The 27796-nt window shown below is 61.2% G+C and overlaps 1 protein-coding gene across 1 annotated transcript in view; it reads right to left on the bottom strand.

The window, feature by feature from the left end:
- Nucleotides 1-6245: 6245 nt before the first annotated feature.
- LOC148100080 (uncharacterized) overlaps nucleotides 6246-27796 on the bottom strand; it is a 36486-nt gene continuing 14935 nt past the window's right edge. Inside the window, exons 2-3 of the mRNA XM_087849793.1 lie at nucleotides 7353-8204; nucleotides 6246-6390 (exon numbers count right to left, since the gene is read on the bottom strand). Coding sequence (XP_087705919.1) covers nucleotides 6246-6390; nucleotides 7353-8204 — 997 coding nt within the window. The remainder of the gene's footprint in view (nucleotides 6391-7352; nucleotides 8205-27796) is intronic.

Here is a 27796-nt window from a genome sequence, read left to right as displayed (position 1 = left end):
CCGGTGGCACCGGCCACCAGGCATGTGAAAGAAAGAAGAAAAGAAGAAAAAAACACGGACCGGGCCGCCTAGCCACCCTTTGTGCGGGTGTCCGCTCCCCTGGCTCCGAAAGCCTTGCCAGCCCTTGTGATCGGATGGCACCGCCCACCAGGCGTTTGAAACAAAGAAGAAAAAACCCGGACCGGGCCGCCTGGCCACCTTTTGTGCGGGTGTCTGCTCCCCAGGCTCTGAAAGCCTTGCCAGCCCTTGTGATCGGGTGGCACCGCCCACCAGGCGTTTGAAAGAAGGAAGAAAACACCCGGACCGGGCCGCCTGGCCACCCTTTGTGCGGGTGTCCGCTCCCCAGCCTCCGAAAGCCTTGCCAGCCCTTGTGATCGGGTGGCACCGCCCACCAGTCGTGTGAAAGAAAGAAGAAAAGAAGAAAAAACGCGGACCGGGCGACCTGGCCACCCTTTGTGCGGGTGTCCGCTCCCCAGGCTCCGAAAGCCTTGCCAGCCCTTGTGATCCGGTGGCACCGCCCACCAGGCGTGTGAAAGAAAGAAGAAAAAACCCGGACCTGGCCGCCTGGCCACCCTTTGTGCAGGTGTCCGCTCCCCAGGCTCCCAAAGCCTTGCCAGCCCTTGTGATCCGGTGGCACCGCCCACCAGGCGTGTGATAGAAGGAAGAAAAAACCCGGACCGGGCCGCCTGATCACCCTTTGTGCGGGTGTCCGCTCCCCAGGCTCCGAAAGCCTTGCCAGCCCTTGTAATCGGGTGGCACCGCCCACCAGGCGTTTCAAAGAAGGAAAAAAAACCCAGACCGGGCCGCCTGGCCACCCTTTGTGCGGGTGTCCGCTCCCCAGGCTCCGAAAGCCTTGCCAGCCCTTGTGATCCGGTGGCACCGCCCACCAGGCGTGTGAAAGAAAGGAGAAAAGAAGGAAAAACCCGGACCGGGCCGCCTGGCCACCCTTTGTGCGGGTGTCCGCTCCCCAGGCTCCGAAAGCCTTGCCAGCCCTTGTGATCGGGTGGCACCGCCCACCAGGCGTGTGATAGAAGGAAGAAAAAACCCGGACCGGGCCGCCTGATCACCCTTTGTGCGGGTGTCCGCTCCCCAGGCTCCGAAAGCCTTGCCAGCCCTTGTAATCGGGTGGCACCGCCCACCAGGCGTTTCAAAGAAGGAAAAAAAACCCAGACCGGGCCGCCTGGCCACCCTTTGTGCGGGTGTCCGCTCCCCAGGCTCCGAAAGCCTTGCCAGCCCTTGTGATCCGGTGGCACCGCCCACCAGGCGTGTGAAAGAAAGGAGAAAAGAAGGAAAAACCCGGACCGGGCCGCCTGGCCACCCTTTGTGCGGGTGTCTGCTCCCCAGGCTCCGAAAGCCTTGCCAGCCCTTGTGATCGGGTGGCACCGCCCACCAGGCGTTTGAAAGAAGGAAGAAAACACCCGGACCGGGCCGCCTGGCCACCCTTTGTGCGGGTGTCCGCTCCCCAGGCTCCGAAAGCCTTGCCAGCCCTTGTGATCGGGTGGCACCGCCTACCAGTGGTGTGAAAGAAAGAAGAAAAGAAGAAAAAACGCGGACCGGGCGACCTGGCCACCCTTTGTGCGGTTGTCCGCTCCCCAGGCTCCGAAAGCCTTTCCAGCCCTTGTGATCGGGTGGCACCGCCCACCAGGCGTGTGAAAGAAAGAGGAAAAAACCCGGACCGGGCCGCCTGGCCACCCTTTGTGCAGGTGTCCGCTCCCCAGGCTCCCAAAGCCTTGCCAGCCCTTGTGATCCGGTGGCACCGGCCACCAGGCATGTGAAAGAAAGAAGAAAAGAAGAAAAAAACACGGACCGGGCCGCCCAGCCACCCTTTGTGCGGGTGTCCGCTCCCCAGGCTCCGAAACCCTTGACAGCCCTTGTGATCGGGTGGCACCGCCCACCAGGCGTGTGATAGAAGGAAGAAAAAACCCGGACCGGGCCGCCTGGCCACCCTTTGTGCGGGTGTCTGCTCCCCAGGCTCCGAAAGCCTTGCCAGCCCTTGTGATCGGGTGGCACCGCCCACCAGGCGTTTGAAAGAAGGAAGAAAACACCCGGACCGGGCCGCCTGGCCACCCTTTGTGCGGGTGTCCGCTCCCCAGGCTCCGAAAGCCTTGCCAGCCCTTGTGATCGGGTGGCACCGCCCACCAGTGGTGTGAAAGAAAGAAGAAAAGAAGAAAAAACGCGGACCGGGCGACCTGGCCACCCTTTGTGCGGTTGTCCGCTCCCCAGGCTCCGAAAGCCTTGCCAGCCCTTGTGATCGGGTGGCACCGCCCACCAGGCGTGTGAAAGAAAGAGGAAAAAACCCGGACCGGGCCGCCTGGCCACCCTTTGTGCAGGTGTCCGCTCCCCAGGCTCCCAAAGCCTTGCCAGCCCTTGTGATCCGGTGGCACCGGCCACCAGGCATGTGAAAGAAAGAAGAAAAGAAGAAAAAAACACGGACCGGGCCGCCTAGCCACCCTTTGTGCGGGTGTCCGCTCCCCAGGCTCCGAAAGCCTTGCCAGCCCTTGTGATCGGGTGGCACCGCCCACCAGGCGTGTGATAGAAGGAAGAAAAAACCCGGACCGGGCCGCCTGGCCACCCTTTGTGCGGGTGTCCGCTCCCCAGGCTCCGAAAGCCTTGCCAGCCCTTGTGATCGGGTGGCACCGCCCACCAGGCGTGTCAAAGAAGGAAGAAAAACCCGGACCGGGCCGCCTGGCCACGCTTTGTGCGGGTGTCCGCTCCCCAGGCTCCGAAAGCCTTGCCAGCCCTTGTGATCGGGTGGCACCGCCCACCAGGCGTGTCAAAGAAGGAAGAAAAACCCGGACCGGGCCGCCTGGCCACCCTTTGTGCGGGTGTCCGCTCCCCAGGCTTCGAAAGCCTTGCCAGCCCTTGTGATCGGGTGGCACCGCCCACCAGGCGTGTCAAAGAAGGAAGAAAAACCCGGACCGGGCCGCCTGGCCACCCTTTGTGCGGGTGTCCGCTCCCCAGGCTTCGAAAGCCTTGCCAGCCCTTGTGATCGGGTGGCACCGCCCACCAGGCGTGTCAAAGAAGGAAGAAAAACCCGGACCGGGCCGCCTGGCCACCCTTTGTGCGGGTGTCCGCTCCCCAGGCTCCGAAAGCCTTGCCAGCCCTTGTGATCAGGTGGCACCGCCCACCAGGCGTGTGAAAGAAAGAAGAAAAAACGCGGACCGGGCCGCCTGGCCACCCTTTGTGCGGGTGTCCGCTCCCCAGGCTCCGAAAGCCTTGCCAGACCTTGTGATCGGGTGGCACCGCCCACCAGGCGTGTGAAAGAAAGAAGAAAAAACCCGGACCGGGCCACCTGGCCACCCTTTGTGCGGGTGTCCGCTCCCCAGGCTGCGAAAGCCTATCCAGCCCTTGTGATCGGGTGGCACCGCCCAACAGGCATGTGAAAGAAAGAAGAAAAGAAGAAAAAACGCGGACCGGGCCGCCTGGCCACCCTTTGTGCGGGTGTACGCTCCCCAGGCTCCGAAAGCCTTGCCAGCCCTTGTGATCGGGTGGCACCGCCCACCAGGCGTGTGAAAGAAAGAAGAAAAAACGTGGACCGGGCCGCCTGGCCACCCTTTGTGCGCGTGTCGGCTCCCCAGGCTCCGAAACCTTGCCAGCCCTTGTGATCGGGTGGCACCGCCCACCAGGCGTGTCAAAGTAGGAAAAAAAACCCGGACCGGGCCGCCTGGCCACCCTTTGTGCGGGTGTCCGCTCCCCAGGCGCCGAAAGCCTTGCCAGCCCTTGTGATCGGGTGGCACCGCCCACCAGGCGTGTGAAAGAAAGAAGAAAAAACGCGGACCGGGCCGCCTGGCCACCCTTTGTGCGGGTGTCCGCTCCCCAGGCTCCGAATGTCAGGGCTCTGTGTGCAGGAAGGTGGAGATGTGGATCCAAGTGCAGGACTCTGAGACGGAAATATAACTGAAAACCACAGCTTTATTGCTGGCACCAACAAAACAGAAACCAAACATGAAACACTAACTGGAACACACAGGCAGGATCTGAGGGTACGACGCGACACTGGGTTGAGGACAACACAGGGCTAATATACACAGGGTGGTAATCAGGGAATGGGTAACAGGAGGGAGACACAGCTGGGAGAGATCAGGGCTAACGAGACAGGGGAAGCTAAGCTGCACACACTAACATAAGACAAAGACTTTCACAATAAAGCAGGAAATCAGAAACCACTAAATAAAGATGCAGACATGACACTGAGAGACAGACCAGACACTCAACAGAAACTGCAATACACATAAGAACCCAAAACCAAAGAACTGATCCTTCACCAAGAACAGAAACAGATCTGTAATGATAATAATAATAAACAAAGCACCAGAACATCAGGAAACAATCCATAATGCAAAAATAAACCAAAACATAAGAAACTCAAAATGCTAGGTCAACACTGACCCAGAACCGTAACAGTACCCCCCCTCCAAGTGCTGGCCCCCGACAGCCCCAACGAAAAAAAACAGAACAAAACAAGAGCACCAAACCAGGGCGGGCGGAGGGGGTCCAGGACGGAGGGCCCGAAACAAAACACAACACAAGGAGCACAAGTCTAGAACGGTCTATAAACATAAGAAAACAGTCCAACACGAAAGAAGATCATTCATGAGTCCACAACAAGGTCTGGGGGTCGACCCAGGGGTCGACAACACAAAGACCGAGACAGTTCTGGAGGCCGGCCACGAAGCCAGCGGCGACGATGACAGAGCTGGTCCGGAGGCCGGCCACAAAGCCAGCGGCGACGACGACCTCGTCCAGGAGGCCGCCCTCGACAGCCATGATGCCGATCCAGAGGCCCGGAAAGCGGCCGGCAGAGGCGAGGCGGAACAGGCCCAGCTGGCTCTGACGGCAGTGTTGCAACCGCAGGACCAGACGTGGATGACGACACAGGACCAGACGTGGATGACGACACAGGACCAGACGTGGATGACGACACAGGACCAGACGTGGATGACGACACAGGACCAGACGTGGATGACGACACAGGACCAGACGTGGATGACGACACAGAGGCAGGACCTGCCGGCGGTGGGACGGCTGCGGAACCTGACGGCGGCGATGCAGCCGGCGATGATGCGGATGCAGCCGGCGATGATGCGGATGCAGCCGGCGATGATGCGGATGCAGCCGGCGATGATGCGGATGCAGCCGCTGACGGTGTAGAAGTCGCAGGGGATGATTCAGCTGGTGACGGCTGAACAGACGTCCCCGGACCATCAGCTGACATGAGGACGTGCTTGCTGGGTCCTCCAGGACCCCCAGCAGACGAGGCGGGAGGCTGGACGGGCTCCTCGGGCCCTCCAGCTGACGAGACACGAGGCTGGACGGGCTCCTCGGGCCCTCCAGCAGACGAGACACGAGGCTGGACGGGCTCCTCGGGCCCTCCAGCAGACGAGACACGAGGCTGGCTGGGCTCCTCGGGCCCTCCAGCTGACGAGACACGAGGCTGGCTGGGCTCCTCGGGCCCTCCAGCAGACGAGACACGAGGCTGGCTGGGCTCCTCGGGCCCTCCAGCTGACGACGACACCACTTGAGGCTGGCTGGGTTCTCCCGAACCCCCAGCTGACGACGACACCACTTGAGGCTGGCTGGGTTCTCCCGAACCCCCAGCTGACGACGACACCACTTGAGGCTGGCTGGGTTCTCCCGAACCCCCAGCTGACGACGACACCACTTGAGGCTGGCTGGGTTCTCCCGAACCCCCAGCTGACGACGACAACACTTGAGGCTGGCTGGGTTCTCCCGAACCCCCAGCTGACGACGACAACACTTGAGGCTGGCTGGGTTCTCCCGAACCCCCAGCTGACGACAACACTTGAGGCTGGCTGGGTTCTCCCGAACCCCCAGCTGACGAAACTTGAGGCAGGATGGGCTCCTCAGGCCCTCCAGCCGACGAGGCAGGAGGCTGGCTGGGTTCTCCTGATTGGAACAGAAGTTGTAGTGATGGTTGTAATGATGGTTGTTGAACTCGTGACTGAGCAGACAACCGATTTTCAGCAGCTCTCCTCCGGGGAACAGGAACAGGTGCAGGTACTAGGCCCGGCTGAGCACCAGCCATCCCCACCTGAAGAACAGATACAGGTGCGGGGACGAGCTGTGTTCTGGCCGCCGCCCTCACCCTGGGAGCCGGTGTGGGTGCAGGAGCGAGCTGGACCTCCGCTGCTCCCACCCGAGGAACTGGAACACGCACAGACAACGACTGGGCGCCCGCCATCCCCACCCGAGAAATGGGTACGGAAGCAGGGATGAACGGAGCCTCAGTTTGCCTGGGAACTGAAGCAGGGTCGAGCTGGACCCCAGCCACCCCCACCCAAGGGACCGGTATGGGTGCAAGGGAAAGCTGGGCCCCAGCCGTCCTGGGAACCAAAACTGGAGACTGAGAACTGGGCAGTGGAGCAGTAACTGTCACAGGAAAAAACAGGTTTATGGTACCAGACATGGTCCTAGAAAACAAAGACTTGTGGCAGGCTGAACTTGGTAGAACTGCTACTCTTAAAACATCCAGGTTGACATTAACAGTCTTAGAAAAAGTGAGTTCAGGAGCAGTCACAGGTGCTGGAGCCTTCATGCAAGCAGTGTTTGAATAAACTGGGTGTGAAGCAACATTAAACACAGTCTTACAAAACGCAGCCTGGGAAGTTGCACACAAAGCTTCCAGGACTACTGGCTGAAAAGCGTGGTGCACAGAGTCAAACAAACAAGATCGGGGAACTAAGACTTTAACTAGAGCAACCAACTCTGCAGTATTTACACCAAGTTCTTTTGCCAGCTTGTTTATAGCAGACGACGCCTTGGTGCTCTTAGACTGGACAGTCACAGAATGCACAGTGTTAAAGACTTCACAATGAGTTGCACAAACAGACTCTGAATTGGCAGTCTCTGGGCTAGCGATTTTTAACTCAGGAGAGGTTATAGGAACATGAAATTTGTCACAGGTAGTCACAGACTGAACTGGCTGGGAGGCCGCACAGCACGTGGGTGAAGCAACATCAACAACAGTTTCACAATGTGTAGCCTGAACAGGGTTGAAAGCATTTAGCTGGGAAATTAAGCGGCCCATGTTTAGATCAGTGGTTGGAAAGATTGTCTTTTGTGTGGAGCAGCAGCCAGTCTTCTGGACGGAACTTTTAATATCCTGAGTGAGATTAGTATTGTCAAGGTCACAAATTTCCATAACCGATCCACGCATGACATCTGAAAGCTCAGTATTAACTGATCCAAAAACAGGAGGCTCGGGATCAACATAACTTGGCTGAGGAGTAAAAACTGAAACTCCGGCCTTTTCGGAATGAAACCCAGACACACCACTCTCAGTTACTAAACACAAAACTTCGTTCGACTCTAGTGAAATAAGACCATCTGACCCCTGAACTTTCTCAAATTTGAAAGGAACCAAAGGAAAACCATTAGAATGGTCAGAGTCCTGAAAAGTAGCCTCAGAGTCAGCCATCTTAGGACCGTCAGTTTCTAATTCTACAGACTCAGAGTAAACAGCCACGGAGTTAACAAACTCATGTTTTACTGGCTCTGGGCATAAAATTCCCAGCGTAGAAGAAGCTGGGTGAAAATTGTCCTGTTCACTCACCACGTCCAGCTGTTCAAAGCAGAAACTAGACTCCGGTCGCGGTGAGGGATGGCGACGACGAGAACGCCGCTTTTTCTTGGAAACGGGAGAGACAGAAAAAACGGAGGGTGTCGGAGCAACAGTGACTGGGCCCTCATCCTCCGACCACATTCCTGCCAGGCATGAGGCAGGTGAGGGGTGGTCGGAACCAGACGTGAGGGAGGAAGGAGTCCGATGCTGCGACTGTAGCTGCTGCAGCGGGGCTGTAGAAAGTTCCGTCCGCTGCGGCGGCGTGAGAGGGCTTGCTCGCTGTGACTGAAGCAGTGTGGATGAGGAGATGAGGGTGAATTGGGCCAGCTCCCGGGCTTTGACTGCCTCCTTAGCCTGGGTCAGCGAACGGCTGAACTCCGAGGCAATAGAAAGCTGGCGCAGTTGAGGATTTCTGTCGAATACGGCTTGTATGGCATTCAACCCGACTGAGAATGTCTGCAAATCCGAGGCGTGGCTTATGCGAGTCATTAGTCCGAGGATGCGAGCAAGGTCTACCTCTCTCTCGAGGTGAGCAGAGTCCGCTGGATCCATGTTATGGTCGCGTCGTTCTGTCAGGGCTCTGTGTGCAGGAAGGTGGAGATGTGGATCCAAGTGCAGGACTCTGAGACGGAAATATAACTGAAAACCACAGCTTTATTGCTGGCACCAACAAAACAGAAACCAAACATGAAACACTAACTGGAACACACAGGCAGGATCTGAGGGTACGACGCGACACTGGGTTGAGGACAACACAGGGCTAATATACACAGGGTGGTAATCAGGGAATGGGTAACAGGAGGGAGACACAGCTGGGAGAGATCAGGGCTAACGAGACAGGGGAAGCTAAGCTGCACACACTAACATAAGACAAAGACTTTCACAATAAAGCAGGAAATCAGAAACCACTAAATAAAGATGCAGACATGACACTGAGAGACAGACCAGACACTCAACAGAAACTGCAATACACATAAGAACCCAAAACCAAAGAACTGATCCTTCACCAAGAACAGAAACAGATCTGTAATGATAATAATAATAAACAAAGCACCAGAACATCAGGAAACAATCCATAATGCAAAAATAAACCAAAACATAAGAAACTCAAAATGCTAGGTCAACACTGACCCAGAACCGTAACACCGAAAGCCTTGCCAGCCCTTGTGATCGGGTGGCACCGCCCACCAGGCGTGTCAAAGAAGGAAAAAAAACCCGGACCGGGCCGCCTGGCCAACCTTTGTGCGGGTGTCGGCTCCCAAGGCTCCAAAAGCTTTGCCAGCCCTTGTGATCGGGTGGCACCGCCCACCAGGCGTTTCAAAGAAGGAAAAAAAACCCGGACCGGGCCACCTGGCCACCCTTTGTGCGGGCGTCCGCTCTCCAGGCTCCGAAAGCCTTGCCAGCCCTTGTGATCGGGTGGCACCGCCCACCAGGCGTTTGAAAGAAGGAAGAAAACACCCGGACCGGGCCGCCTGGCCACCCTTTGTGCGGGTGTCTGCTCCCCAGGCTCCGAAAGCCTTGCCAGCCCTTGTGATCGGGTGGCACCGCCCACCAGTCGTGTGAAAGAAAGAAGAAAAGAAGAAAAAAGCCGGACCGGGCCGCCTGGCCACCCTTTGTGCAGGTGTCCGCTCCCCAGGCTCCGAAAGCCTTTCCAGCCCTTGTAATCAGGTGGCACCGCCCACCAGGCGTGTGAAAGAAAGAAGAAAAAACGCGGACCGGGCCGCCTGGCCACCCTTTGTGCGGGTGTCCGCTCCCCAGGCTCCGAAAGCCTTGCCAGACCTTGTGATCGGGTGGCACCGCCCACCAGGCGTGTGAAAGAAAGAAGAAAAAACCCGGACCGGGCCACCTGGCCACCCTTTGTGCGGGTGTCCGCTCCCCAGGCTGCGAAAGCCTATCCAGCCCTTGTGATCGGGTGGCACCGCCCAACAGGCATGTGAAAGAAAGAAGAAAAGAAGAAAAAACGCGGACCGGGCCGCCTGGCCACCCTTTGTGCGGGTGTCCGCTCCCCAGGCTCCGAAAGCCTTGCCAGCCCTTGTGATCGGGTGGCACCGCCCACCAGGCGTGTGAAAGAAAGAAGAAAAAACGCGGACCGGGCCGCCTGGCCACCCTTTGTGCGCGTGTCGGCTTCCCAGGCTCCGAAACCTTGCCAGCCCTTGTGATCGGGTGGCACCGCCCACCAGGCGTGTCAAAGTAGGAAAAAAAACCCGGACCGGGCCGCCTGGCCACCCTTTGTGCGGGTGTCCGCTCCCCAGGCGCCGAAAGCCTTGCCAGCCTTTTGTGATCGGGTGGCACCGCCCACCAGGCGTGTGAAAGAAAGAAGAAAAAACCCGGACCGGGCCGCCTGGCCACCCTTTGTGCGGGTGTCCGCTCCCCAGGCTGCGAAAGCCTATCCAGCCCTTGTGATCGGGTGGCACCGCGCACCAGGCGTTTGAAAGAAGGAAGAAAACACCCGGACCGGGCCGCCTGACCACCCTTTGTGCGGGTGTCGACTCCCCAGGCTCCAAAAGCTTTGCCAGCCCTTGTGATCGGGTGGCACCGCCCACCAGGCGTTTCAAAGAAGGAAAAAAAACCCGGACCGGGCCGCCTGGCCACCCTTTGTGCGGGTGTCCGCTCCCCAGGCTCCGAAAGCCTTGCCAGCCCTTGTGATCGGGTGGCACCACCCACCAGGCGTGTGAAAGAAAGGGGAAAAGAAGGAAAAACCCGGACCGGGCCGCCTGGCCACCCTTTGTGCGGGTGTCTTCTCCCCAGGCTCCGAAAGCCTTGTCAGCCCTTGTGATCGGGTGGCACCGTCCACCAGGCGTGTGAAAGAAAGAAGAAAAAACCTGGACCGGGCCGCCAGGCCACCGTTTGTGCGGGTGTCCGCTCCCCAGGCTCCGAAAGCCTTGCCAGCCCTTGTGATCGGGTGGCACCGCCCACCAGGCGTTTGAAACAAAGAAGAAAAAACCCGGACCGGGCCGCCTGGCCACCCTTTGTGCGGGTGTCCGCTCCCCAGGCTCCGAAAGCTTTGCCAGCCCTTGTGATCGGGTGGCACCGCCCACCAGGCGTTTGAAAGAAGGAAGAAAACACCCGGACCGGGCCGCCTGGCCACCCTTTGTGCGGGTGTCCGCTCCCCAGGCTTCGAAAGCCTTACCAGCCCTTGTGATCGGGTGGCACCGCCCACCAGGCGTGTCAAAGAAGGAAGAAAAACCCGGACCGGGCCCCCTGGCCACCCTTTGTGCAGGTGTCCGCTCCCCAGGCTCCGAAAGCCTTGCCAGCCCTTGTGATCGGGTGGCACCGCCCACCAGGCGTTTGAAACAAAGAAGAAAAAACCCGGACCGGGCCGCCTGGCCACCCTTTGTGCGGGTGTCCGCTCCCCAGGCTCCGAAAGCTTTGCCAGCCCTTGTGATCGGGTGTCACCGCCCACCAGGCATTTCAAAGAAGGAAAAAAAACCCGAACCGGGCCACGTGGCCACCCTTTGTGCGGGTGTCCACTCCCCAGGCTCCGAAAGCCTTGCCAGCCCTTGTGATCAGGTGGCACCGCCCACCAGGCGTGTGAAAGAAAGAAGAAAAAACCCAGACCGGGCCGCCTGGCCACCCTTTGTGCGGGTGTCCGCTCCCCAGGTTCCGAAAGCCTTGCCAGCCCTTGTGATCGGGTGGCACCGCCCACCAGGCGTGTGAAAGAAAGAAGAAAAAACCCGGAACGGACCGCCTGGCCACCCTTTGTGCGGGTGTCCGCTCCCCAGGCTGCGAAAGCCTTTCCAGCCCTTGTGATCGGGTGGCACCGCGCACCAGGCGTTTGAAAGAAGGAAGAAAACATCCGGACCGGGCCGCCTGACCACCCTTTGTGCGGGTGTCCGCTCCCCAGGCTCCGAAAGCCTTTCCAGCCCTTGTGATCGGATGGCACCGCCAACCAGGCGTGTGAAAGAAAGAAGAAAAAACCCGGACCGGGCCGCCTGGCCACCCTTTGTGCGGGTGTCCGCTCCCCAGGCTCCGAAAGCCTTGCCAGCCCTTGTGATCGGGTGGCACCGCCCACCAGGCGTGTCAAAGAAAGGAGAAAAGAAGGAAAAACCCGGACCGGGCCGCCTGGCAACCCTTTGTGCGGGTGTCTGCTCCCCAGGCTCCAAAAGCCTTGTCAGCCCTTGTGATCGGGTGGCACCGCCCACCAGGCGTGTCAAAGGAGGAAAAAAAACTCGGACCGGGCCGCCTGGCCAGCCTTTGTGCGGGTGTCCGCTCCCCAGGCTCCGAAAGCCTTGCCAGCCCTTGTGATCGGGTGGCACCGCCCACCAGGCGCGTGAAAGAAAGAAGAAAAGAAGAAAAAACCCGGACCGGGCCGCCTGGCCACCCTTTGTGCGGGTGTCCGCTCCCCAGGCTCCGAAAGCCTTGCCAGCCCTTGTGATCGGGTGGCACCGCCCACGAGGCGTGTGAAAGAAAGAAGAAAAAACGCGGACCGGGCCGCCTGGCCACCCTTTGTGCGCGTGTCGGCTCCCCAGGCTCCGAAACCTTGCCAACCCTTGTGATCGGGTGGCACCGCCCACCAGGCGTGTAAAAGTAGGAAAAAAAACCCGGACCGGGCCGCCTGGCCACCCTTTGTGCGGGTGTCCGCTCCCCAGGCGCCGAAAGCCTTGCCAGCCCTTGTGATCGGGTGGCACTGCCCACCAGGCCTGTGAAAGAAGGAAGAAAACACCCGGACCGATCCGCCTGGCCACCCTTTGTGCGGGTGTCCGCTCCCCTGTCTCCGAAAGCCTTGTCAGCCCTTGTGATCGGGTGGCACCACCCACCACGCGTGTGAAAGAAGGAAGAAAACACCCGGACCGGGCCGCCTGGCCACCCTTTGTGCGGGTGTCCGCTCCCCTGGCTCCGAAAGCCTTGCCAGCCCTTGTGATCGGGTGGCACCACCCACCAGGCGTTTGAAACAAAGAAGAAAAAACCCGGACCGGGCCGCCTGGCCACCCTTTGTGCGGGTGTCCGCTCCCCAGGCTCCGAAAGCCTTGCCAGCCCTTGTGACCGGGTGGAACCGCCCACCAGGCAAGTGAAAGACAGAAGAAAAAACCCGGACCGGGCCGCCTGGCCACCCTTTGTGCGGGTGTCCGCTCCCCAGGCTCCGAAAGCCTTGCCAGCCCTTGTGATCTGGTGGCACCGCCCACCAGGCGTGTCAAAGAAGGAAAAAAAACCCGGACCGGGCCGCTTGGCCACCCTTTGTGCGGGTGTCCGCTCCCCAGGCTCCGAAAGCCTTGCCAGCCCTTGTGATCGGGTGGCACCGCCCACCAGGCGTGTGAAAGAAAGAAGAAAAGAAGAAAAAACCCGGACCGGGCCGCCTGGCCACCCTTTGTGCGGGTGTCCGCTCCCCAGGCTCCGAAAGCCTTGCCAGCCCTTGTGATCGGGTGGCACCGCCCACCAGGCGTGTGAAAGAAAGAAGAAAAAATGCGGACCGGGCCGCCTGGCCACCCTTTGTGCGCGTGTCGGCTCCCCAGGCTCCGAAACCTTGCCAACCCTTGTGATCGGGTGGCACCGCCCACCAAGCGTGTAAAAGTAGGAAGAAAACACCCGGACCGGGCCGCCTGGCCACCCTTTGTGCGGGTGTCCGCTCCCCTGGCTCCGAAAGCCTTGCCAGCCCTTGTGATCGGGTGGCACCACCCACCAGGCGTTTAAAACAAAGAAGAAAAAACACGGACCGGGCCGCCTGGCCACCCTTTGTGCGGGTGTCCGCTCCCCAGGCTCCGAAAGCCTTGCCAGCCCTTGTGACCGGGTGGAACCGCCCACCAGGCGAGTGAAAGAAAGAAGAAAAAACCCGGACCGGGTCGCCTGGCCACCCTTTGTGCGGGTGTCCGCTCCCCAGGCTCCGAAAGCCTTGCCAGCCCTTGTGATCGGGTGGCACCGCCCACCAGGCGTGTCAAAGAAGGAAAAAAAACCCGGACCGGGCCACCTGGCCACCCTTTGTGCGGGTGTCCGCTCCCCAGGCTCCGAAAGCCTTGCCAGCCCTTGTGATCGGGTGGCACCGCCCACCAGGCGTGTGAAAGAAAGGAGAGAAGAAGGAAAAACCCAGACCGGGCCGCCTGGCCACCCTTTGTGCGGGTGTCTGCTCCCCAGGCTCCGAAAGCCTTGTCAGCCCTTGTGATCGGGTGGCACCGCGCACCAGGCGTTTGAAAGAAGGAAGAAAACACCCGGACCGGGCCGCCTGACCACCCTTTGTGCGGGTGTCGACTCCCCAGGCTCCAAAAGCTTTGCCAGCCCTTGTGATCGGGTGGTACCGCCCACCAGGCGTTTCAAAGAAGGAAAAAAAACCCGGACCGGGCCGCCTGGCCACCCTTTGTGCGGGTGTCCGCTCCCCAGGCTCCGAAAGCCTTGCCAGCCCTTGTGATCGGGTGGCACCACCCACCAGGCGTGTGAAAGAAAGGGGAAAAGAAGGAAAAACCCGGACCGGGCCGCCTGGCCACCCTTTGTGCGGGTGTCTTCTCCCCAGGCTCCGAAAGCCTTGTCAGCCCTTGTGATCGGGTGGCACCGTCCACCAGGCGTGTGAAAGAAAGAAGAAAAAACCAGGACCAGGCCGCCAGGCCACCGTTTGTGCGGGTGTCTGCTCCCCAGGCTCCGAAAGCCTTGCCAGCCCTTGTGATCGGGTGGCACCGCCCACCAGGCGTTTGAAACAAAGAAGAAAAAACCCGGACCGGGCCGCCTGGCCACCCTTTGTGCGGGTGTCCGCTCCCCAGGCTCCGAAAGCTTTGCCAGCCCTTGTGATCGGGTGGCACCGCCCACCAGGCGTTTGAAAGAAGGAAGAAAACACCCGGACCGGGCCGCCTGGCCACCCTTTGTGCGGGTGTCCGCTCCCCAGGCTTCGAAAGCCTTACCAGCCCTTGTGATCGGGTGGCACCGCCCACCAGGCGTGTCAAAGAAGGAAGAAAAACCCGGACCGGGCCCCCTGGCCACCCTTTGTGCAGGTGTCCGCTCCCCAGGCTCCGAAAGCCTTGCCAGCCCTTGTGATCGGGTGGCACCGCCCACCAGGCGTTTGAAACAAAGAAGAAAAAACCCGGACCGGGCCGCCTGGCCACCCTTTGTGCGGGTGTCCGCTCCCCAGGCTCCGAAAGCTTTGCCAGCCCTTGTGATCGGATGTCACCGCCCACCAGGCATTTCAAAGAAGGAAAAAAAACCCGAACCGGGCCACCTGGCCACCCTTTGTGCGGGTGTCCGCTCCCCAGGCTCCGAAAGCCTTGCCAGCCCTTGTGATCAGGTGGCACCGCCCACCAGGCGTGTGAAAGAAAGAAGAAAAAACCCAGACCGGGCCGCCTGGCCACCCTTTGTGCGGGTGTCCGCTCCCCAGGTTCCGAAAGCCTTGCCAGCCCTTGTGATCGGGTGGCACCGCCCACCAGGCGTGTGAAAGAAAGAAGAAAAAACCCGGAACGGACCGCCTGGCCACCCTTTGTGCGGGTGTCCGCTCCCAAGGCTGCGAAAGCCTTTCAAGCCCTTGTGATCGGGTGGCACCGCGCACCAGGCGTTTGAAAGAAGGAAGAAAACATCCGGACCGGGCCGCCTGACCACCCTTTGTGCGGGTGTCCGCTCCCCAGGCTCCGAAAGCCTTTCCAGCCCTTGTGATCGGATGGCACCGCCAACCAGGCGTGTGAAAGAAAGAAGAAAAAACCCGGACCGGGCCGCCTGGCCACCCTTTGTGCGGGTGTCCGCTCCCCAGGCTCCGAAAGCCTTGCCAGCCCTTGTGATCGGGTGGCACCGCCCACCAGGCGTGTCAAAGAAAGGAGAAAAGAAGGAAAAACCCGGACCGGGCCGCCTGGCAACCCTTTGTGCGGGTGTCTGCTCCCCAGGCTCCAAAAGCCTTGTCAGCCCTTGTGATCGGGTGGCACCGCCCACCAGGCGTGTCAAAGAAGGAAAAAAAACTCGGACCGGGCCGCCTGGCCAGCCTTTGTGCGGGTGTCCGCTCCCCAGGCTCCGAAAGCCTTGCCAGCCCTTGTGATCGGGTGGCACCGCCCACCAGGCGCGTGAAAGAAAGAAGAAAAGAAGAAAAAACCCGGACCGGGCCGCCTGGCCACCCTTTGTGCGGGTGTCCGCTCCCCAGGCTCCGAAAGCCTTGCCAGCCCTTGTGATCGGGTGGCACCGCCCACCAGGCGTGTGAAAGAAAGAAGAAAAAACGCGGACCGGGCCGCCTGGCCACCCTTTGTGCGCGTGTCGGCTCCCCAGGCTCCGAAACCTTGCCAACCCTTGTGATCGGGTGGCACCGCCCACCAGGCGTGTAAAAGTAGGAAAAAAAACCCGGACCGGGCCGCCTGGCCACCCTTTGTGCGGGTGTCCGCTCCCCAGGCGCCGAAAGCCTTGCCAGCCCTTGTGATCGGGTGGCACCGCCCACCAGGCCTGTGAAAGAAGGAAGAAAACACCCGGACCGATCCGCCTGGCCACCCTTTGTGCGGGTGTCCGCTCCCCTGTCTCCGAAAGCCTTGTCAGCCCTTGTGATCGGGTGGCACCACCCACCACGCGTGTGAAAGAAGGAAGAAAACACCCGGACCGGGCCGCCTGGCCACCCTTTGTGCGGGTGTCCGCTCCCCTGGCTCCGAAAGCCTTGCCAGCCCTTGTGATCGGGTGGCACCACCCACCAGGCGTTTGAAACAAAGAAGAAAAAACCCGGACCGGGCCGCCTGGCCACCCTTTGTGCGGGTGTCCGCTCCCCAGGCTCCGAAAGCCTTGCCAGCCCTTGTGACCGGGTGGAACCGCCCACCAGGCAAGTGAAAGAAAGAAGAAAAAACCCGGACCGGGCCGCCTGGCCACCCTTTGTGCGGGTGTCCGCTCCCCAGGCTCCGAAAGCCTTGCCAGCCCTTGTGATCTGGTTGCACCGCCCACCAGGCGTGTCAAAGAAGGAAAAAAAACCCGGACCGGGCCGCTTGGCCACCTTTTGTGCGGGTGTCCGCTCCCCAGGCTCCGAAAGCCTTGCCAGCCCTTGTGATCGGGTGGCACCGTCCACCAGGCGTGTGAAAGAAAGAAGAAAAGAAGAAAAAACCCGGACCGGGCCGCCTGGCCACCCTTTGTGCGGGTGTCTGCTCCCCAGGCTCCGAAAGCCTTGTCAGCCCTTGTGATCGGGTGGCACCACCCACCAGGCGTGTGAAAGAAGGAAGAAAACACTCGGACCGGGCCGCCTGGCCACCCTTTGTGCGGGTGTCCGCTCCCCTGTCTCCGAAAGCCTTGCCAGCCCTTGTGATCGGGTGGCACCGCCCACCAGACGTTTGAAACAAAGAAGAAAAAACCCGGACCGGGCCTCCTGGCCACCCTTTGTGCGGGTGTCCGCTCCCCAGGCTCCGAAAGCCTTGCCAGCCCTTGTGACCAGGTGGAACCGCCCACCAGGCGAGTGAAAGAAAGAGGAAAAAACCCGGACCGGGCCGCCTGGCCACCCTTTGTGCGGGTGTCCGCTCCCCAGGCTCCGAAAGCCTTGCCAGCCCTTGTGATCTGGTGGCACCGCCCACCAGGCGTGTCAAAGAAGGAAAAAAAACCCGGACCGGGCCGCCTGGCCACCCTTTGTGCGGGTGTCCGCTCCCCAGGCTCCGAAAGCCTTGCCAGCCCTTGTGATCGGGTGGCACCGCCCACCAGGCTTGTGAAAAAAAGAAGAAAAAACGCGGACCGGGCCGCCTGGCCACCCTTTGTGCGGGTGTCCGCTCCCCAGGCTCCGAAAACCTTGCCAGCCCTTGTGATCGGGTGGCACCACCCACCAGGCGTTTGAAAGAAGGAAGAAAACACCCGGACCGGGCCGCCTGGCAACCCTTTGTGCGGGTGTCCGCTCCCCAGGCTCCGAAAGCCTTGCCAGCCCTTGTGATCGGGTGGCACCGCCCACCAGGCATGTGAAAGAAATAAGAAAAGAAGAAAAAACGCGGACCGGGCCGCCTGGCCACCCTTTGTTCGGGTGTCCGCTCCCCAGGCTCCGAAAGCCTTGCCAGCCCTTGTGATCGGGTGGCACCGCCCACCAAGCATTTGAAAGAAGGAAGAAAACACCGGGACCGAGCCGCCTGGCCACCCTATGTGCGGGTGTCCGCTCCCGAGGCTCCGAAAGCCTTTCCAGCCCTTGTAATCGGGTGGCACCGCCCACCAGGCAATTCAAAGAAGGAAAAAAAACCCAGACCGGGCCACCTGGCCACCCTTTGTGCGGGTGTCCTCTCCCCAGGCTCCGAAAAACTTGCCAGCCCTTGTGATCGGGTGGCACCGCCTACCAGGCGTTTGAAAGAAGGAAGAAAACACCCGGACCGGGCCGCCTGGCCACCTTTTGTGCGGGTGTACGCTCCCCAGGCTCCGAAAGCCTTGCCAGCCCTTGTGACCGGGTGGCACCACCCACCAGGCGTGTGAAAGAAAGGGGAAAAGAAGGAAAAACCCGGACCGGGCCGCCTGGCCACCCTTTGTGCGGGTGTCTGCTCCCCAGGCTCCGAAAAACTTGCCAGCCCTTGTGATCGGGTGGCACCACCCACCAGGCGTTTGAAAGAAGGAAAAAACACCCGGACCGGGCCGCCTGGCCACCTTTTGTGCGGGTGTCCGCTCCCCAGGCTCCGAAAGCTTTGCCAGCCCTTGTGATCGGGTGGCACCGCCCACCAGGCGTTTGAAAGAAGGAAGAAAACACCCGGACCGGGCCGCCTGGCCACCCTTTGTGCGGGTGTCCGCTCCCCAGGCTTCGAAAGCCTTGCCAACCCTTGTGATCGGGTGGCACCGCCCACCAGGCGTGTGAAAGAAAGGAGAAAAGAAGGAAAAACCCAGACCGGGCCGCCTGGCCACCCTTTGTGTGGGTGTCCGCTCCCCAGGCTCCGAAAGCCTTGCCAGCCCTTGTGATCGGGTGGCACCGCTCACCAGGCGTGTGAAAGAAAGAAGAAAAAACGCGGACCGGGCCGCCTGGCCACCCTTTGTGCGGGTGTCCGCTCCCCAGGCTCCGAAAACCTTGCCAGCCCTTGTGATCGGGTGGCACCACCCACCAGGCGTTTGAAAGAAGGAAGAAAACACCCGGACCGGGCCGCCTGGCCACCCTTTGTGCGGGTGTCCGCTCCCCAGGCTCCGAAAGCCTTGCCAGCCCTTGTGATCGGGTGGCACCGCCCACCAGGCATGTGAAAGAAATAAGAAAAGAAGAAAAAACGCGGACCGGGCCGCCTGGCCACCCTTTGTTCGGGTGTCCGCTCCCCAGGCTCCGAAAGCCTTGCCAGCCCTTGTGATCGGTTGGCACCGCCCACCAGGCGTGTCAAAGTAGGAAAAAAAACCCGGACCGGGCCGCCTGGCCACCCTTTGTGCGGGTGTCCGCTCCCCAGGCGCCGAAAGCCTTGCCAGCCCTTGTGATCGGGTGACACCGCCCACCAGGCATTTGAAAGAAGGAAGAAAACACCCGGACCGAGCCGCCTGGCCACCCTTTGTGCGGGTGTCCGCTCCCCAGGCTCCGAAAGCCTTGCCAGCCCTTGTAATCGGGTGGCACCGCCCACCAGGCAATTCAAAGAAGGAAAAAAAACCCAGACCGGGCCACCTGGCCACCCTTTGTGCGGGTGTCCTCTCACCAGGCTCCGAAAAACTTGCCAGCCCTTGTGATCGGGTGGCACCACCCACCAGGCGTTTGAAAGAAGGAAGAAAACACCCGGACCGGGCCGCCTGGCCACCCTTTGTGCGGGTGTCCGCTCCCCAGGCTCCGAAAGCCTTGCCAGCCCTTGTGATCGGGTGGCACCGCCCACCAGGCGTGTGAAAGAAAGGGGAAAAGAAGGAAAAACCCGGACCGGGCCGCCTGGCCACCCTTTGTGCGGGTGTCTGCTCCCCAGGCTCCAAAAGCCTTGTCAGCCCTTGTGATCGGGTGGCACCGTCCACCAGGCGTGTGAAAGAAAGAAGAAAAAACCCGGACCGGGCCGCCTGGCCACCCTTTGTGCGGGTGTCCGCTCCCCAGGCTCCGAAAGCCTTGCCAGCCCTTGTGATCGGGTGGCACCACCCACCAGGCGTTTGAAAGAAGGAAGAAAACACCCGGACCGGGCCGCCTGGCCACCCTTTGTGCGGGTGTCCGCTCCCCAGGCTCCGAAAGCCTTGAAAGCCCTTGTGATCGGGTGGCACCGCCCACCAGGCATGTGAAAGAAAGAAGAAAAGAAGAACAAAACGCGGACCGGGCCGCCTGGCCAGCCTTTGTGCGGGTGTCCGCTCCCCAGGCGCCGAAAGCCTTGCCAGCCCTTGTGATCGGGTGGCACCGCCCACCAGGCGTGTGAAAGAAAGAAGAAAAAATGCGGACCGGGCCGCCTGGCCACCCTTTGTGCGGGTGTCTGCTCCCCAGGCTCCAAAAGCCTTGTCAGCCCTTGTGATCGGGTGGCACCGCCCACCAGGCGTGTAAAAGTAGGAAGAAAACACCCGGACCGGGCCGCCTGGCTAACCTTTGTGCGGGTGTCCGCTCCCCTGGCTCCGAAAGCCTTGCCAGCCCTTGTGATCGGGTGGCACCACCCACCAGGCGTTTAAAACAAAGAAGAAAAAACACGGACCGGGCCGCCTGGCCACCCTTTGTGCGGGTGTCCGCTCCCCAGGCTCCGAAAGCCTTGCCAGCCCTTGTGATCGGGTGGCACCACCCACCAGGCGAGTGAAAGAAAGAAGAAAAAACCCGGACCGGGTCGCCTGGCCACCCTTTGTGCGGGTGTCCGCTCCCCAGGCTCCGAAAGCCTTGCCAGCCCTAGTGATCGGGTGGCACCGCCAACCAGGCGTGTCAAAGAAGGAAAAAAAACCCGGACCGGGCCACCTGGCCACCCTTTGTGCGGGTGTCCGTTCCCCAGGCTCCGAAAGCCTTGCCAGCCCTTGTGATCGGGTGGCACCGCCCACCAGGCGTGTGAAAGAAAGGAGAGAAGAAGGAAAAACCCAGACCGGGCCGCCTGGCCACCCTTTGTGCGGGTGTCTGCTCCCCAGGCTCCGAAAGCCTTGTCAGCCCTTGTGATCGGGTGGCACCGCGCACCAGGCGTTTGAAAGAAGGAAGAAAACACCCGGACCGGGCCGCCTGACCACCCTTTGTGCGGGTGTCGACTCCCCAGGCTCCAAAAGCTTTGCCAGCCCTTGTGATCGGGTGGTACCGCCCACCAGGCGTTTCAAAGAATGAAAAAAAACCCGGACCGGGCCGCCTGGCCACCCTTTGTGCGGGTGTCCGCTCCCCAGGCTCCGAAAGCCTTGCCAGCCCTTGTGATCGGGTGGCACCACCCACCAGGCGTGTGAAAGAAAGGGGAAAAGAAGGAAAAACCCGGACCGGGCCGCCTGGCCACCCTTTGTGCGGGTGTCTTCTCCCCAGGCTCCGAAAGCCTTGTCAGCCCTTGTGATCGGGTGGCACCGTCCACCAGGCGTGTGAAAGAAAGAAGAAAAAACCAGGACCGGGCCGCCAGGCCACCGTTTGTGCGGGTGTCCGCTCCCCAGGCTCCGAAAGCCTTGCCAGCCCTTGTGATCGGGTGGCACCGCCCACCAGGCGTTTGAAACAAAGAAGAAAAAACCCGGACCGGGCCGCCTGGCCACCCTTTGTGCGGGTGTCCGCTCCCCAGGCTCCGAAAGCTTTGCCAGCCCTTGTGATCGGGTGGCACCGCCCACCAGGCGTTTGAAAGAAGGAAGAAAACACCCGGACCGGGCCGCCTGGCCACCCTTTGTGCGGGTGTCCGCTCCCCAGGCTTCGAAAGCCTTACCAGCCCTTGTGATCGGGTGGCACCGCCCACCAGGCGTGTCAAAGAAGGAAGAAAAACCCGGACCGGGCCCCCTGGCCACCCTTTGTGCAGGTGTCCGCTCCCCAGGCTCCGAAAGCCTTGCCAGCCCTTGTGATCGGGTGGCACCGCCCACCAGGCGTTTGAAACAAAGAAGAAAAAACCCGGACCGGGCCGCCTGGCCACCCTTTGTGCTGGTGTCCGCTCCCCAGGCTCCGAAAGCTTTGCCAGCCCTTGTGATCGGGTGTCACCGCCCACCAGGCATTTCAAAGAAGGAAAAAAAACCCGAACCGGGCCACCTGGCCACCCTTTGTGCGGGTGTCCGCTCCCCAGGCTCCGAAAGCCTTGCCAGCCCTTGTGATCAGGTGGCACCGCCCACCAGGCGTGTGAAAGAAAGAAGAAAAAACCCAGACCGGGCCGCCTGGCCACCCTTTGTGCGGGTGTCCGCTCCCCAGGTTCCGAAAGCCTTGCCAGCCCTTGTGATCGGGTGGCACCGCCCACCAGGCGTGTGAAAGAAAGAAGAAAAAACCCGGAACGGACCGCCTGGCCACCCTTTGTGCGGGTGTCCGCTCCCCAGGCTGTGAAAGCCTTTCCAGCCCTTGTGATCGGGTGGCACCGCGCACCAGGCGTTTGAAAGAAGGAAGAAAACATCCGGACCGGGCCGCCTGACCACCCTTTGTGCGGGTGTCCGCTCCCCAGGCTCCGAAAGCCTTTCCAGCCCTTGTGATCGGATGGCACCGCCAACCAGGCGTGTGAAAGAAAGAAGAAAAAACCCGGACCGGGCCGCCTGGCCACCCTTTGTGCGGGTGTCCGCTCCCCAGGCTCCGAAAGCCTTGCCAGCCCTTGTGATCTGGAGGCACCGCCCACCAGGCGTGTCAAAGAAGGAAAAAAAACCCGGACCGGGCCGCTTGGCCACCCTTTGTGCGGGTGTCCGCTCCCCAGGCTCCGAAAGCCTTGCCAGCCCTTGTGATCGGGTGGCACCGTCCACCAGGCGTGTGAAAGAAAGAAGAAAAGAAGAAAAAACCCGGACCGGGCCGCCTGGCCACCCTTTGTGCGGGTGTCTGCTCCCCAGGCTCCGAAAGCCTTGTCAGCCCTTGTGATCGGGTGGCACCACCCACCAGGCGTGTGAAAGAAGGAAGAAAACACTCGGACCGGGCCGCCTGGCCACCCTTTGTGCGGGTGTCCGCTCCCCTGTCTCCGAAAGCCTTGCCAGCCCTTGTGATCGGGTGGCACCGCCCACCAGGCGTTTGAAACAAAGAAGAAAAAACCCGGACCGGGCCGCCTGGCCACCCTTTGTGCGGGTGTCCGCTCCCCAGGCTCCGAAAGCCTTGCCAGCCCTTGTGACCAGGTGGAACCGCCCACCAGGCGAGTGAAAGAAAGAGGAAAAAACCCGGACCGGGCCGCCTGGCCACCCTTTGTGCGGGTGTCCGCTCCCCAGGCTCCGAAAGCCTTGCCAGCCCTTGTGATCTGGTGGCACCGCCCACCAGGCGTGTCAAAGAAGGAAAAAAAACCCGGACCGGGCCGCCTGGCCACCCTTTGTGCGGGTGTCCGCTCCCCAGGCTCCGAAAGCCTTGCCAGCCCTTGTGATCGGGTGGCACCGCCCACCAGGCTTGTGAAAGAAAGAAGAAAAAACGCGGACCGGGCCGCCTGGCCACCCTTTGTGCGGGTGTCCGCTCCCCAGGCTCCGAAAACCTTGCCAGCCCTTGTGATCGGGTGGCACCACCCACCAGGCGTTTGAAAGAAGGAAGAAAACACCCGGACCGGGCCGCCTGGCAACCCTTTGTGCGGGTGTCCGCTCCCCAGGATCCGAAAGCCTTGCCAGCCCTTGTGATCGGGTGGCACCGCCCACCAGGCATGTGAAAGAAATAAGAAAAGAAGAAAAAACGCGGACCGGGCCGCCTGGCCACCCTTTGTTCGGGTGTCCGCTCCCCAGGCTCCGAAAGCCTTGCCAGCCCTTGTGATCGGGTGGCACCGCCCACCAAGCATTTGAAAGAAGGAAGAAAACACCCGGACCGAGCCGCCTGGCCACCCTATGTGCGGGTGTCCGCTCCCGAGGCTCCGAAAGCCTTTCCAGCCCTTGTAATCGGGTGGCACCGCCCACCAGGCAATTCAAAGAAGGAAAAAAAACCCAGACCGGGCCACCTGGCCACCCTTTGTGCGGGTGTCCTCTCCCCAGGCTCCGAAAAACTTGCCAGCCCTTGTGATCGGGTGGCACCGCCCACCAGGCGTTTGAAAGAAGGAAGAAAACACCCGGACCGGGCCGCCTGGCCACCTTTTGTGCGGGTGTACGCTCCCCAGGCTCCGAAAGCCTTGCCAGCCCTTGTGACCGGGTGGCACCACCCACCAGGCGTGTGAAAGAAAGGGGAAAAGAAGGAAAAACCCGGACCGGGCCGCCTGGCCACCCTTTGTGCGGGTGTCTGCTCCCCAGGCTCCGAAAAACTTGCCAGCCCTTGTGATCGGGTGGCACCACCCACCAGGCGTTTGAAAGAAGGAAAAAACACCCGGACCGGGCCGCCTGGCCACCTTTTGTGCGGGTGTCCGCTCCCCAGGCTCCAAAAGCTTTGCCAGCCCTTGTGATCGGGTGGCACCGCCCACCAGGCGTTTGAAAGAAGGAAGAAAACACCCGGACCGGGCCGCCTGGCCACCCTTTGTGCGGGTGTCCGCTCCCCAGGCTTCGAAAGCCTTGCCAACCCTTGTGATCGGGTGGCACCGCCCACCAGGCGTGTGAAAGAAAGAAGGAAAAACCCGGACCGGGCCGCCTGGCCACCCTTTGTGCGGGTGTCCGCTCCCCAGGCTCTGAAAGCCTTGCCAGCCCTTGTGATCGGGTGGCACCGCCCACCAGGCGTGTGAAAGAAAGGAGAGAAGAAGGAAAAACCCAGACCGGGCCGCCTGGCCACCCTTTGTGCGGGTGTCTGCTCCCCAGGCTCCGAAAGCCTTGTCAGCCCTTGTGATCGGGTGGCACCGCGCACCAGGCGTTTGAAAGAAGGAAGAAAACACCCGGACCGGGCCGCCTGACCACCCTTTGTGCGGGTGTCGACTCCCCAGGCTCCAAAAGCTTTGCCAGCCCTTGTGATCGGGTGGTACCGCCCACCAGGCGTTTCAAAGAAGGAAAAAAAACCCGGACCGGGCCGCCTGGCCACCCTTTGTGCGGGTGTCCGCTCCCCAGGCTCCGAAAGCCTTGCCAGCCCTTGTGATCGGGTGGCACCGTCCACCAGGCGTGTGAAAGAAAGAAGAAAAAACCAGGACCGGGCCGCCAGGCCACCGTTTGTGCGGGTGTCCGCTCCCCAGGCTCCGAAAGCCTTGCCAGCCCTTGTGATCGGGTGGCACCGCCCACCAGGCGTTTGAAACAAAGAAGAAAACACCCGGACCGGGCCGCCTGGCCACCCTTTGTGCGGGTGTCCGCTCCCCAGGCTCCGAAAGCTTTGCCAGCCCTTGTGATCGGGTGTCACCGCCCACCAGGCATTTCAAAGAAGGAAAAAAAACCCGAACCGGGCCACCTGGCCACCCTTTGTGCGGGTGTCCGCTCCCCAGGCTCCGAAAGCCTTGCCAGCCCTTGTGATCAGGTGGCACCGCCCACCAGGCGTGTGAAAGAAAGAAGAAAAAACCCAGACCGGGCCGCCTGGCCACCCTTTGTGCGGGTGTCCGCTCCCCAGGTTCCGAAAGCCTTGCCAGCCCTTGTGATCGGGTGGCACCGCCCACCAGGCGTGTGAAAGAAAGAAGAAAAAACCCGAAACGGACCGCCTGGCCACCCTTTGTGCGGGTGTCCGCTCCCCAGGCTGTGAAAGCCTTTCCAGCCCTTGTGATCGGGTGGCACCGCGCACCAGGCGTTTGAAAGAAGGAAGAAAACATCCGGACCGGGCCGCCTGACCACCCTTTGTGCGGGTGTCCGCTCCCCAGGCTCCGAAAGCCTTTCCAGCCCTTGTGATCGGATGGCACCGCCAACCAGGCGTGTGAAAGAAAGAAGAAAAAACCCGGACCGGGCCGCCTGGCCACCCTTTGTGCGGGTGTCCGCTCCCCAGGCTCCGAAAGCCTTGCCAGCCCTTGTGATCGGGTGGCACCGCCCACCAGGCGTGTCAAAGAAAGGAGAAAAGAAGGAAAAACCCGGACCGGGCCGCCTGGCAACCCTTTGTGCGGGTGTCTGCTCCCCAGGCTCCAAAAGCCTTGTCAGCCCTTGTGATCGGGTGGCACCGCCCACCAGGCGTGTCAAAGAAGGAAAAAAAACTCGGACCGGGCCGCCTGGCCAGCATTTGTGCGGGTGTCCGCTCCCCAGGCTCCGAAAGCCTTGCCAGCCCTTGTGATCGGGTGGCACCGCCCACCAGGCGCGTGAAAGAAAGAAGAAAAGAAGAAAAAACCCGGACCGGGCCGCCTGGCCACCCTTTGTGCGGGTGTCCGCTCCCCAGGCTCCGAAAGCCTTGCCAGCCCTTGTGATTGGGTGGCACCGCCCACCAGGCGTGTGAAAGAAAGAAGAAAAAACGCGGACCGGGCCGCCTGGCCACCCTTTGTGCGCGTGTCGGCTCCCCAGGCTCCGAAACCTTGCCAACCCTTGTGATCGGGTGGCACCGCCCACCAGGCGTGTAAAAGTAGGAAAAAAAACCCGGACCGGGCCGCCTGATCACCCTTTGTGCGGGTGTCCGCTCCCCAGGCGCCGAAAGCCTTGCCAGCCCTTGTGATCGGGTGGCACCGCCCACCAGGCCTGTGAAAGAAGGAAGAAAACACCCGGACCGATCCGCCTGGCCACCCTTTGTGCGGGTGTCCGCTCCCCTGTCTCCGAAAGCCTTGTCAGCCCTTGTGATCGGGTGGCACCACCCACCACGCGTGTGAAAGAAGGAAGAAAACACCCGGACCGGGCCGCCTGGCCACCCTTTGTGCGGGTGTCCGCTCCCCTGGCTCCGAAAGCCTTGCCAGCCCTTGTGATCGGGTGGCACCACCCACCAGGCGTTTGAAACAAAGAAGAAAAAACCCGGACCGGGCCGCCTGGCCACCCTTTGTGCGGGTGTCCGCTCCCCAGGCTCCGAAAGCCTTGCCAGCCCTTGTGACCGGGTGGAACCGCCCACCAGGCAAGTGAAAGAAAGAAGAAAAAACCCGGACCGGGCCGCCTGGCCACCCTTTGTGCGGGTGTCCGCTCCCCAGGCTCCGAAAGCCTTGCCAGCCCTTGTGATCTGGTGGCACCGCCCACCAGGCGTGTCAAAGAAGGAAAAAAAACCCGGACCGGGCCGCTTGGCCACCCTTTGTGCGGGTGTCCGCTCCCCAGGCTCCGAAAGCCTTGCCAGCCCTTGTGATCGGGTGGCACCGTCCACCAGGCGTGTGAAAGAAAGAAGAAAAGAAGAAAAAACCCGGACCGGGCCGCCTGGCCACCCTTTGTGCGGGTGTCTGCTCCCCAGGCTCCGAAAGCCTTGTCAGCCCTTGTGATCGGGTGGCACCACCCACCAGGCGTGTGAAAGAAGGAAGAAAACACTCGGACCGGGCCGCCTGGCCACCCTTTGTGCGGGTGTCCGCTCCCCTGTCTCCGAAAGCCTTGCCAGCCCTTGTGATCGGGTGGCACCGCCCACCAGGCGTTTGAAACAAAGAAGAAAAAACCCGGACCGGGCCGCCTGGCCACCCTTTGTGCGGGTGTCCGCTCCCCAGGCTCCGAAAGCCTTGCCAGCCCTTGTGACCAGGTGGAACCGCCCACCAGGCGAGTGAAAGAAAGAGGAAAAAACCCGGACCGGGCCGCCTGGCCACCCTTTGTGCGGGTGTCCGCTCCCCAGGCTCCGAAAGCCTTGCCAGCCCTTGTGATCTGGTGGCACCGCCCACCAGGCGTGTCAAAGAAGGAAAAAAAACCCGGACCGGGCCGCCTGGCCACCCTTTGTGCGGGTGTCCGCTCCCCAGGCTCCGAAAGCCTTGCCAGCCCTTGTGATCGGGTGGCACCGCCCACCAGGCTTGTGAAAGAAAGAAGAAAAAACGCGGACCGGGCCGCCTGGCCACCCTTTGTGCGGGTGTCCGCTCCCCAGGCTCCGAAAACCTTGCCAGCCCTTGTGATCGGGTGGCACCACCCACCAGGCGTTTGAAAGAAGGAAGAAAACACCCGGACCGGGCCGCCTGGCAACCCTTTGTGCGGGTGTCCGCTCCCCAGGCTCCGAAAGCCTTGCCAGCCCTTGTGATCGGGTGGCACCGCCCACCAGGCATGTGAAAGAAATAAGAAAAGAAGAAAAAACGCGGACCGGGCCGCCTGGCCACCCTTTGTTCGGGTGTCCGCTCCCCAGGCTCCGAAAGCCTTGCCAGCCCTTGTGATCGGGTGGCACCGCCCACCAAGCATTTGAAAGAAGGAAGAAAACACCCGGACCGAGCCGCCTGGCCACCCTATGTGCGGGTGTCCGCTCCCGAGGCTCCGAAAGCCTTTCCAGCCCTTGTAATCGGGTGGCACCGCCCACCAGGCAATTCAAAGAAGGAAAAAAAACCCAGACCGGGCCACCTGGCCACCCTTTGTGCGGGTGTCCTCTCCCCAGGCTCCGAAAAACTTGCCAGCCCTTGTGATCGGGTGGCACCGCCCACCAGGCGTTTGAAAGAAGGAAGAAAACACCCGGACCGGGCCGCCTGGCCACCTTTTGTGCGG

The sequence above is a fragment of the Neolamprologus brichardi genome, chromosome 13 (assembly GCF_056152115.1).
Source record: "Neolamprologus brichardi isolate AB-2024 chromosome 13, ASM5615211v1, whole genome shotgun sequence".
Classification (NCBI taxonomy): Eukaryota; Metazoa; Chordata; class Actinopteri; order Cichliformes; family Cichlidae; genus Neolamprologus; species Neolamprologus brichardi.
Note: the sequence above shows the minus strand (reverse complement) of the source record. Positions and strands in the feature narration are given on the sequence as shown.